Source organism: Pseudomyrmex gracilis, unplaced genomic scaffold (assembly GCF_002006095.1).
Source record: "Pseudomyrmex gracilis isolate BER0280 unplaced genomic scaffold, ASM200609v1 scaffold_188, whole genome shotgun sequence".
Classification (NCBI taxonomy): domain Eukaryota; kingdom Metazoa; phylum Arthropoda; class Insecta; order Hymenoptera; family Formicidae; genus Pseudomyrmex; species Pseudomyrmex gracilis.
Window position 1 is genome coordinate 121075 of NW_018020772.1, and position 10763 is coordinate 131837.

At 33.5% G+C, this 10763-nt stretch overlaps 4 protein-coding genes across 4 annotated transcripts; 3 read left to right on the top strand and 1 right to left on the bottom strand.

Moving 5' to 3' along the window:
- Nucleotides 1-463: 463 nt before the first annotated feature.
- LOC109858106 (zinc transporter 2) lies at nt 464-3279 on the top strand. Its single transcript, XM_020435024.1, has 6 exons — nt 464-604; nt 747-895; nt 1125-1276; nt 1738-1954; nt 2194-2434; nt 2687-3279. Exons 1-6 carry the CDS (start codon nt 586-588, stop codon nt 2830-2832), a joined length of 924 nt encoding a protein of 307 aa, XP_020290613.1. The 5' UTR covers nt 464-585; the 3' UTR covers nt 2833-3279.
- A 241-nt stretch (nt 3280-3520) lies between these two features.
- Nucleotides 3521-5566, top strand: LOC109858103 (box C/D snoRNA protein 1). Its single transcript, XM_020435018.1, has 7 exons — nt 3521-3933; nt 4036-4214; nt 4357-4445; nt 4542-4720; nt 4812-5003; nt 5092-5216; nt 5298-5566. Exons 1-7 carry the CDS (start codon nt 3869-3871, stop codon nt 5513-5515), a joined length of 1047 nt encoding a protein of 348 aa, XP_020290607.1. The 5' UTR covers nt 3521-3868; the 3' UTR covers nt 5516-5566.
- A 690-nt stretch (nt 5567-6256) lies between these two features.
- LOC109858097 (vesicle-trafficking protein SEC22b) lies at nt 6257-7983 on the bottom strand. The gene is made up of 5 exons (XM_020435007.1): nt 7702-7983; nt 7328-7437; nt 7086-7246; nt 6867-7013; nt 6257-6741 (listed from the first exon to the last, which is right to left on the bottom strand). The coding sequence occupies exons 1-5, from the start codon at nt 7774-7776 to the stop codon at nt 6596-6598; spliced, it is 639 nt and encodes a 212-aa protein (XP_020290596.1). The 5' UTR covers nt 7777-7983; the 3' UTR covers nt 6257-6595.
- A 239-nt stretch (nt 7984-8222) lies between these two features.
- LOC109858096 (puff-specific protein Bx42) lies at nt 8223-10710 on the top strand. The gene is made up of 7 exons (XM_020435006.1): nt 8223-8286; nt 8485-8638; nt 8766-8933; nt 9056-9363; nt 9447-9582; nt 9732-10372; nt 10452-10710. The coding sequence occupies exons 1-7, from the start codon at nt 8273-8275 to the stop codon at nt 10660-10662; spliced, it is 1632 nt and encodes a 543-aa protein (XP_020290595.1). The 5' UTR covers nt 8223-8272; the 3' UTR covers nt 10663-10710.
- Nucleotides 10711-10763: the final 53 nt, after the last annotated feature.

Here is a 10763-nt window from a genome sequence, read left to right on the forward strand (position 1 = left end):
TATATATATATATATATATATATATATATATATAGGAAAAGATAAAAACCTAAAATAAATTCTTATAAAAAAAGAAATCAATATCGTTACAATGCGATATAATTACTAATACAAGTGTTAAATTTCGTAGAAAAGTAATGAGCATAAAAAGAATCGTCATAACAAACATCGAAAAGACACAACATGCGATATCGAGGCGCGAAGAGTATCGAATTCGCGACCGAATGTCGCGCTAGAATTTAATTAATCGCACATATATGTCACCGTTTGAAACTCAGCGAAAACAAACAATTTTTATGTAGCTTATTCTTATTCTCAACAATATAATATATTCTCTTGTTGGACGCGTTTGATTAAAAATAAAGAGAAAACAAAAGAAATTATTTCAGTCACGGTCGCAGCGAAATAAGAACAGTTTCTACAATTGTTCGAATAATTGCGTATTTTTCAAATACGTAAACTCGCTACATTGTGTTTTTATTTTTAGTGCTGCAGGAAGATCACTGTCACAGAGAGAGAAACGAGGAAATCGACAAGAAAGCCCGAAAAAAATTGCTAATCGCCAGTGCTCTCTGTGTCGTTTTCATGATAGCAGAAATTGTCGGTAATAAAAAACAAATTATTATTTATGTCTCTTTATCAGTGCGACAAAAAAAGTAAACCTCATGGACGTTTTTTATTTGCACGAAAACGAACATGAAACAAGCATCCAAGTTTCTCTTTATTTATTTTGTTTCTTCTTTCAGGTGGCGTGTTATCGAACAGCTTGGCGATTGCAACCGATGCGGCGCATTTGTTAACCGATTTCGCGTCGTTCATGATTTCGCTCTTCTCCATCTGGGTTGCGGGTAGACCGGCAACGAGAAAGATGCCGTTTGGTTGGTATCGCGCGGAGGTACGTGTTACTTCAATATACATGAAAATATTAATTAACGCCGTAAAAGTTGATTAAAAAACAAAAAGCATTAATAACAAAATTAAAATTAATTCAGACACAAAAAATCAGCAACGCACTTTGCAACAATGTGATACATGCTATTATCTCAAGTAATAAAATATATTAGATATTTTATTATTGCAAAACTGATAATATGCGATAAAAAAAAAATTACACGTTATTTTAGGTTATCGGAGCGTTAACATCTGTTTTATTAATTTGGGTGGTCACCGGCATCCTATTCTATCTCGCGATCGAAAGAATCGTTCACAAGGATTTTGTGCTGGATGCCACGGTGATGCTTATCACGTCTGCAGTTGGTGTTGCGGTAAATCTAGTGTTAGTGATACCATTAACGATAATATTTATTTAATACTCTCTGCGCGGCTCCGCTCGAAACAATTCACGCATAATAATATTAACTCGCGTAATACCGTGCCAACGCACGTTTGTCCGCAATGTTCCGATCACAATCGAGAGAATATGATGTGCATAACACGTATATATATGTATATATATATCGAATGTCAATTGGATTCTCTTATTGAGCAATCGCAGATGATGATATCGGTCCGAGTCGTGTGGCTTTAATAAATGTTTTTAATCAGAGACACATGATTTATAGGCGCTTAATTAAGCGTCTTGAGTTTACAAAATATTCGCTTGAAAACACACAACGGATAAATATATCTGCGTGTATAAAATTTAAATGTATATATCGAGTTTTAATAGCTTCAAAATATAGATAGATTTTTCTTTTGTTTTTTGAGAAATAGCAACGAACAAATTTGACATTGCAGAATGGGTTTGTCCTTGCACCAACATGGTCACAGCCACGGCGGACATGTTCACGACCACGGTGAAAACAATGACGTGGAAAATTCGCTCGATGATGATGCCAAAGGGGAGCATCACAATAAGAGAAATATCAACGTGCGCGCTGCTTTCATTCACGTTGTGGGTGACCTGATACAAAGTCTAGGAGTCTTTATCGCCGCGTTGGTCATTTACTTTAAGGTATCTCTCTTTTTTAAATTCGTTCTACTTCACACATTGTTTCGTTATATATATATATATATATATAACGCGAAATATATATAATAAAATATATATATATATATATATATATATATATATATATTTAGAGAGAAAAAAATTATTCTGTTCTGTTGTGCGTAATTCATTACTTAAAACATAATAGACGTGTTTGAAAAGTTTTAAAACGCGTTTTTATTAATACATTATCTGCATTTCAGCCGAGTTGGAACTTAGTGGATCCAATATGCACGTTCCTCTTCTCTATACTAGTTATTTTGACTACGGTGGCGATTATTAAAGACGTGGTTAACGTTCTGATGGAAGGTATACCCAAGGGTTTCGAATACTCTCAAGTAGAAAATACGTTTATGCAAATAGATGGAGTTGTGAAGGTGCACAACTTGAGAATCTGGGCGCTTTCGCTCGACAAAACTGCTTTGTCGGCGCATCTAGCTATAAGTAAGCTCATCTAAAAATATGACCCACAAGAGCCTATATTTATATATTGCTACTTATTTATACATTTCGATATATTATGCAACTGAATTACCGTTCGAACTTGAAATAACTGTAATCGATTTGAAAATTCTGTGAAAAAAAAAAAAAAAAAAAAAAAAAAACTGTTATGTGAAAACACAAAAAATATATAATTAAAAATATTCTTAATTATCGGTGTCAATTATCGATCAAGTAATCGATTATCATTTGCAGAACCCGGGACGAGCCCGCAGAACATACTACGCACCGCTACAAGAAATATACACGATAAGTACAAATTTTTCGAGATGACGTTGCAGATAGAAGAATTCAACGAACGTATGGAAAATTGCAAGCAGTGTAAAGCGTTGTCGCAATAAATTAGTTTCTCCCGTACTTGCATGTGATTTAATTTGCGATACGAGATAAGCGAGATGAGGATCTAAAAGATGATAATTTTAGAAGTCTCGTGATCGTTACCAATATGATGAAACTATGAAATCGTTACATACATCAAATCGATGTATCATATATATTATGTTAGTGTTGTAAACTAATTAATTATTTTTTTCCTTTAACTTCACGCGAAAAAAATATGTACGGGAGTCAATAATCGTGTTAAACGATACGTTTGATTGCGAATAGAGTGTATGCGCGTGTTTGCGAATGTGTGTGTGTGTATCTTTGTTATCCGATTTTATTCTTAATATATATATATTGTAGTGTAATTATAATAAACTTTTACATAGAAATCAAATGTAAATTATAAATATATGTACCACATTGCTTGCATACTTACAAGACAAATGGTAATTGATATATATTTTTTTACAGTAAAAAAGAAAAAGATTATACAAATCGTTATATATCTATATATATTAANATATATATTAATCTATATTAAGATCATGGAAAAAGAGAGAAGAGAGAGATAAATAAAAAAGTTATTTTTTCGACGAATATATCTATGTATAAATGATATAAAATTTAATAATCTTACTGTATTCGTTATAAAAAATAATTTTTCTCTCGTTTTGAGTTATTTGTACGTGTTGTATTACTTAAAAATCTGCCATAGTTGAGCAAATAAGTCAATAAATATATATATTTTGATGAGTGTCAAGAGGCTGTGTTGAAAAATTCATTGCTCGGTGCTGAAAATCTATAGTTCACGTTACGTGCATTATAAATTTTCCGTATTTACCGGCAAAGTGAAACTCGTGTGAGACGCACTTTTACCAAGCGCATAAACTCGAATGTATCAACGTACTACTGAGCTCTGTTGGAAGCAAAATCTGTTGTACTGTGTAGTTGTATATACAAAAGAATTATAATTACAATTAAGTTAATTAAGTACAATTAAGTTAATTACAAGAATTAACGAGAGAATAAAGTGTCTGTCTGATATATAAGCACATGGACCACATGGACGAGGCAACAGAATATAATAGCGAGATGGCAGAAGTCAAAGGAACGTTTAAGTAAGTAGATACACGTGATGTATACATTTCTGATCAACATTTGTTGATAATCAATTAAACCTTCCACGGAAAGCAAGAATGTTCACGCGTATTTGTTCGCAGATTGAAATTTTGCGAAGTGTGCGGTGCGGAAGCCAAGTATACTTGTCCAAAATGTGAGGTTAAAACGTGCTCTCTCACGTGCGTCGATATTCACAAAAAAGAATTAGAATGTAATGGAATCCGAAATAAAGTCAAATACGTTCCTTTGAACGAATTTACCGATTTGGATTTACTAAATGGTGAGATATAATTTCTTATTTGTAAATAAAATATACATAAATTAGGTTGCGAATCAACAATAATTCTTCAGTGAGGTTAAATTAAATAATATTTATTTTGTTGTGATTTTTTTAATGTCTACTTGCGGTCTATCTCGTCTAGATTATCGTTTTCTCGAAGAGGTCAATAGATTACTTAATAAGAAAAAAACATATGCAGATATGAAGATAAGAGACAAACTTGTTCCAGTGGTAAAGTATTTTTTTTTTTTTTTATACATAAACCGCGCCACATATATATTAAGCGTATGAAAATGCAACGTAGTTTTGTAAATGTTCTTTCTCTAGCACTTATATAAACTGAAGAAAGGTGCAGCTCAGAGAAAAGTATTACTATTATTTATGCCATACATGTTCACTAGGCATAGAGAAAATACTACGTATCTCAATTGGAAAACAAATGAATTGTTCTGGCGATTGGAGTGGATATTTCCACAAGCGGAAAATATAAAATGCATTACCGAAAAGTATGTATGAGAACGTAATGGATTTTTAAATCGTGTTGGTTGTTGTTTTTAATAATGCTACATGTATACAATTCTGTACTGATTATTACAGAGCACTAGACACCACAAGATTGGTAACAATTTTAGAACAGATTCTAAACCCAATCTCTTCAGAAGATACTGACATAGAGGAACTAGATTTAAAATTAAAATTAGCTGAGAAATTACAATTTTATAGAGCAGCCGGATTGAGTGTTATCAAGGTTCTCTTAAAAGCTGAAAAAGTTAAAAATGCTAAGCTTAAGTAAGCAAATTGCCTTATTATTATTATTTAATTTTGAAATCAACATATACGGAACTATATACTCTTGCTAATTTAATTGCTCACTTAGGTTTTATGAATTAGATCTTGAACTCACATTGAGGGAAAATCTAGAAGACAAGATTATAGTGGAATTTCCAACATTGCACGTTATTATGAAAGATCATGTGAATATGTACGAGATCATAGACAGCGGTAAGTTTCGCATTATTGTTACAACATGGGGTATAGTGTTCGTTTTATTATAAATATACATACTCTCTTATCATATTTTAGATGAAGAAATCTGCGATACAGAGTGCAAAGATTTCAAAGCAAATATTGAAACAAAAAGAAAAGAAAATATCCGAAATAATAAGAAAGAAACTAAATCAATAAATTATTTCTTTAACGATCTTTCGGAATCTGATGATGAGAAACCCACTATTAAAAAGGAAACACCATCGTCGTCGGAACTTAATATACCGAGTTATGATGAACTAGTCAAAATGTAAATTGTATAAAATTTTTTGTACCATAGAAATATACTTTTGTAATGTATAGAAATATAATTGTAAATATCTAATATTGATTTTTCACTTTACAATCATTAAGATACAAAATTAAATTTGAAATATATACATATTTATCTACAAAAAAACAAAGTTTTTTTCTCTATTTGTGTTTGACTCCGAAAAAATAGCTGTTTTTATTTTACCTTTAGACTTAGCTTATATGCACGTATATTGCTACTGCTACAATGTGGATATTTGTAAATGCATTCGTGACATCACGTTTTTTTATTCCTTTTTTTCCTTAATACAGATACCCGCAAAAAACACCCAAAAATATAATTAACACACAAATTGATAATAAATATATTTTCTTATATATGTATATATATATATATATATATGTATACCGAGGTTTTACATACAAGATTTTATAGGGGGACCTAAAACTATACAAATGTGTAAGAAATTGTAGGAGAGAGGAAAGAGAGAGGAGAGGGAATGAGTAAAATACTTTATATTAATCTTAAATGATAAAAATGCGTAACATCTTTATCTCTCATTTGGATATCAAAGTCAATAATATAATGTAGATATAATACAATATATCATCCTATCAAAGTAGGAAAATAAATGTATTACACACTCATAATATCTGCCACAATATATTATTAAAAACAATCGCACATTGCATTTAGAATATTAAAACAGTATAAAAGCATAAATGTAATAAGATAAAAAAAACTGTAAATTTTTTTAACATCATAATAGAAAACATTTGACTTTTTTTATCATTTGGATGTTGCAAAACAATTTAACAACATCGGATTTCAATTTTGTGATTACATAAATTGTACTTTTATAAAGTTTTGTAGACTCTTTGATGCAAGTACAATCAATGTGCTTGTTTCTGCTAATTTTGTGTGTGTAAATTTTACTTTCCTTTAGATTTTCTCTTTTTATAAATTTAAATGGAGATTAAAATTATAACTTATATTATGATGTTGACGAAATTTAGTCTGTCCTTGCACAAATGGAATATCTTTAATATTAATGAATTTTTCTCTGTGTGGTATAATTTAACTAAATAAAGAAATATAACAGGAGGACCAAAATTACAACAAGAATGGCAACAGCTTTTATATACATCGATTTGCTGTTCAAATGTCTTGCATCTTTTTTATATTTCTGTGATAACATAGACAGATTTTGTGTTTTTGTGTCCAACTCTGTGAAACATAAATTATCAACATAAATATGCATGTGTATACGTATGTGTGTGTGTGTGTGTGTGTGTGTACATACAAATGTTTATAATCTTCTATAAATAACCTATATATATGTAGAGTCTTACCTGAGAGTACAGTACCCCTTTGTAAAACATTATCAATATTCTGTACCATAATCCTTTGCACATCTTGTAACTGACTATTTAAAGCGTTCAAATTTCTACGAGACCTACTATCTGAGTATGTTTTCTTGGCCTTTTGAATATATGTGTCTAAAGAAACAAACAAATAAATTAGACACATAACACTTGTGATAACGGATTATATTATCATTTGTATCATACCAAATTCAATAAAACTGTAAGGCCTGGTTACTGTATTTACACGTTTGCCATATTGGGAATGAAATTCCTGTGCTATATCTTCTAAATAATTGTACGCTATACGTGTACTATAATTTCTTTCACATAAGACCAGACAACACACTTCATTTTCAATTAAATAACTACAAATAAATGAAATATATAAAGATCAGATCATCAAAACCAGTGATACATATATATATATACAAATCTTGTTCACTTACTGAAAAAGATATGGCCCAGTTTCAAGAGTACATCTTGGTGGGGACTGTGGACCTAGTTTTCTAAAGAGCATCTTTGCTTGATTCTGATATTCTACAATGTTTCTACCATCCTGCAAGAAAGTAAACATTTTATATACATATATCTTATAAGTGTGTAACAAGTAATTAAAAAAGTAAAGTATGGCAGATTTTACATATATATATATATATAATTTTTTATAAATAAATATAAAACCATCGCCACAAATAAAGCCAAATTCCCATAAACTTTATGCAACTAATTAGCTTCTGTAATGAAACTTAATAGCAAAAACCAAAGTATAGGTCCAATAAGATGAGGTCTAGATGACATTTCATCATAACACATTTCTAACCTGCTCATTATCCTGCATAGTGGCCGCCAACGGCAGACCATCTGACAATCTAGCAATTATTGTAAACAAAACCATTGTATCAAAATTTTATCCCCTTTTTTCTGTAATGACAAGAAAGAAAGTTTTTACAAAAACTTCTCCACGCCGACTCACTACATCCACTACTCATTTACGCAAAACTGATCGCCAATTGCAACTGCCACACAGATGTCGATGTGGCTGCCGGTGTTGCCGCGTGTCCGTTCTCGACACTAATTGCACATCATGATGTACGCAATAAGATACAGACCTACACGTCAGTCGCTTGTCACTGGCTTATTGGCTACTGCACACAGAACTTTATACACGACAACTTTTCGCGTAAGCCAATCAACGTCTTCTTTATCTAGAAATATATTATCAGAGAGAAGCCAATTGTGTGAGACTTTCAACTGCGTCTGCATCAAAATGTAGATCGACCTTAAACTAGCCAACTTCGCGCATGCGCGTTGGCTTCACAAAATCGGTAGCGGGGAGGAAAATTGCGCTACTGTCTACATTGGGCCCAACCATCGTATGTGTGCAATCAGAAATGTCTTTAACAAAGTAAGAAAGTTATTATTTTTGTATAGGAAATTATTACTTTTACACATAAGAGTGTAGAATCACTTTATTAACATATTTTATTAATGTCTGTTATTTTTAGTATCATTGAAATGTTCAAATATATCTAAAGATCGTTGTCATAAAGTTACTTCCTAACCTAAACGCGCTTATTTAGCAATTTTATTTGTGATTTTATAGTTTGTTGCCTGCTCCTACTCAAGTGGTGTGGGATAGAGAAGATGAGGCACGTGAACAGAAATTACGACAAAGGCCAGTTTCAGCTTTGGTAAAAGCTGTTGTAACCGCTCCACCTTATGGACAACGGCGAGGATGGGTGCCACGCAACCCAGAAGTAAGTAACTGGCCCTGTATAGACAAAACAAACAATTAACATAATTTTATGTGTATTTTATGAAATTGTCGATTGTCAAATGATATAACATTTGTAAGTTTACAATGTGCATTTACGTTACATTCAGGATTTTGGAGATGGAGGTGCTTTTCCGGAGATCCATGTTGCACAGTATCCACTGGGCATGGGAATGAAAGGCAAGGAAAGTACAAGCAATGCCTTAGCAGTACAACTTGATGCTCAGGGAAAAGTAAAATATGATCTTATAGCTAGACAAGGTCATGGTAAAGATAAGGTAAAAATATTAACTTTTCTATACGTGAAACTTTAATTCTAGAGCGCTTACATGAGATATCCCGTAATTTCACACTACCGTGTGTTAGTCTTTTTGCTTATAATTTAAAATTTTTATCACAGATTGTATACAGCAAGCTGAGCGATTTGTTACCATCAGAAATTACAAATGAAGACGATCCCTCGTTGCAACGTCCGCTTGATGAAGAAATTGACGAGCTCACTGATAAGACGAAAAAAGCATTAGAGAAAATAACACGGTCAAAGATTGCAGCTGCCATGCCAGTGAGATGTGCCGAGAAGCAAGCTCCGGCACAGTATATACGTTACACACCGTCGCAGCAAGGACAATCGTTCAATTCGGGCGCAAAGCAAAGAGTTATCAGAATGGTGGAAGCGCAAGTGGATCCTTTGGAACCACCAAAGTTTAAGTATATGCAGAAAGATCACTATGCGAGACTACAATAAAGAACATGCACAATTATCTGAGATGTTAATGCAAAGATTTTCGCAGAATTAATAAAAAGATTCCACGTGGACCTCCGTCTCCGCCAGCGCCTGTTATGCATTCACCAACTAGAAAAGTTACGGTGAAGGAGCAAAAGGAATGGAAAATTCCACCGTGTATAAGTAATTGGAAAAATGCAAAGGTGACTTGCAAAACTTGAGAACATTTTATATGTTATATAAATATTGTATCTTGATACGCAATGAAAAGACCCCCATCTTAAACTTTTTACCAGGAAAACTATGCACGTTTTTGTTGTTTCTTTCGATGATTAAACGATTTTGATTTCAGGGTTACACAATTCCGCTGGACAAACGTCTAGCCGCAGACGGTCGGGGTCTGCAGCAGGTCCATATAAACGAAAACTTCGCCAAACTAGCTGAGGCTCTTTATATTGCTGACAGAAAAGCTCGCGAAGCCGTCGAGATGCGCGCGCAGCTTGAAAAGAAACTAGCGGCTAAAGAAAAAGAGAAGAAAGAGGATCACTTGAGACAACTCGCGCAGAAGGCCCGAGAAGAGCGTGCCGGTTTGAAATCCGCCGCGGCATCAGATAAGGCTGAGGAAACACGCGAGAGGGACCAGATCAGACAAGAGCGTCACAAGGATCGTGCTCGCGAACGTAATTTGGCTCGTGCTGCTCCTGACAAGCGTTCGCGTTTGCAACGTGAACGCGAGCGTGATATTAGCGAACAAATCGCTCTTGGTTTGCCCGCAAAAAGCATTCCTAACTCGGGAGAAGCGCAGTTTGATCAGCGTCTCTTCAACACCAGCAAAGGAATGGACAGTGGTTACGGAAATGACGAGGAATATAATATTTATGACAAACCGTGGAAAGATAGCAATTCTATCGCTTCGCACATATATCGTCCTAGCAAAAATATCGACAAGGACTCTTACGGAGAGGACTTGGAAAAATTGATCAAGACAAATAGGTTAGAAGTCTTGATATTTTTTCATTGTGTTGCGTATTTATGCATTTAGAACTTTCACGTTTGCGTGTCTCGTTGCCAGATTCGTTCCCGACAAAGAATTCAGTGGAACCGACCGATCGGCTACTCGATCAGGACCGGTACAGTTTGAAAAAGACGAAGAAGATCCCTTCGGTCTGGATCAGTTCTTGAAACAAGCTAAACGCGCCAGTAGTTCAGCCACGACAACGACGAAACGTAAAGACGAGCGCGAACAACGTAGGGACGATCGTGACAAACGAAGGAAGCACTAAGAAAACAACCAATTAAATCAACAACAAATGTAAAATGAAGAAAGAAATTATTATGCAATAATTTCTATCGAGTCTTGATTTGAGATAGAAATTTGTAAATT

Bases quoted from the DNA above. Each gene is read 5' to 3' on its own strand.
- LOC109858106 (XM_020435024.1), top strand. The intron at 896-1,124 runs GTACGTGTTACT...ACGTTATTTTAG, and splicing joins TTGGTTGGTATCGCGCGGAG to GTTATCGGAGCGTTAACATC. The intron at 2,435-2,686 runs GTAAGCTCATCT...TATCATTTGCAG, and splicing joins GTCGGCGCATCTAGCTATAA to AACCCGGGACGAGCCCGCAG.
- LOC109858096 (XM_020435006.1), top strand. The intron at 9,583-9,731 runs GTGACTTGCAAA...TTTTGATTTCAG, and splicing joins GTAATTGGAAAAATGCAAAG to GGTTACACAATTCCGCTGGA. The intron at 10,373-10,451 runs GTTAGAAGTCTT...TCTCGTTGCCAG, and splicing joins AAATTGATCAAGACAAATAG to ATTCGTTCCCGACAAAGAAT.
- LOC109858097 (XM_020435007.1), bottom strand. From the start codon at position 7,776: ATGGTTTTGTTTACAATAATTGCTAGATTGTCAGATGGTCTGCCGTTG. The intron at 7,247-7,327 runs GTAAGTGAACAA...ATTTATTTGTAG, and splicing joins ACTGGGCCATATCTTTTTCA to TTATTTAATTGAAAATGAAG. The intron at 6,742-6,866 runs GTAAGACTCTAC...TATGTTTCACAG, and splicing joins AAGGGGTACTGTACTCTCAG to AGTTGGACACAAAAACACAA.
- LOC109858103 (XM_020435018.1), top strand. From the start codon at position 3,869: ATGGACCACATGGACGAGGCAACAGAATATAATAGCGAGATGGCAGAA. The intron at 4,215-4,356 runs GTGAGATATAAT...TATCTCGTCTAG, and splicing joins CGATTTGGATTTACTAAATG to ATTATCGTTTTCTCGAAGAG. The intron at 4,721-4,811 runs GTATGTATGAGA...TGATTATTACAG, and splicing joins ATAAAATGCATTACCGAAAA to AGCACTAGACACCACAAGAT.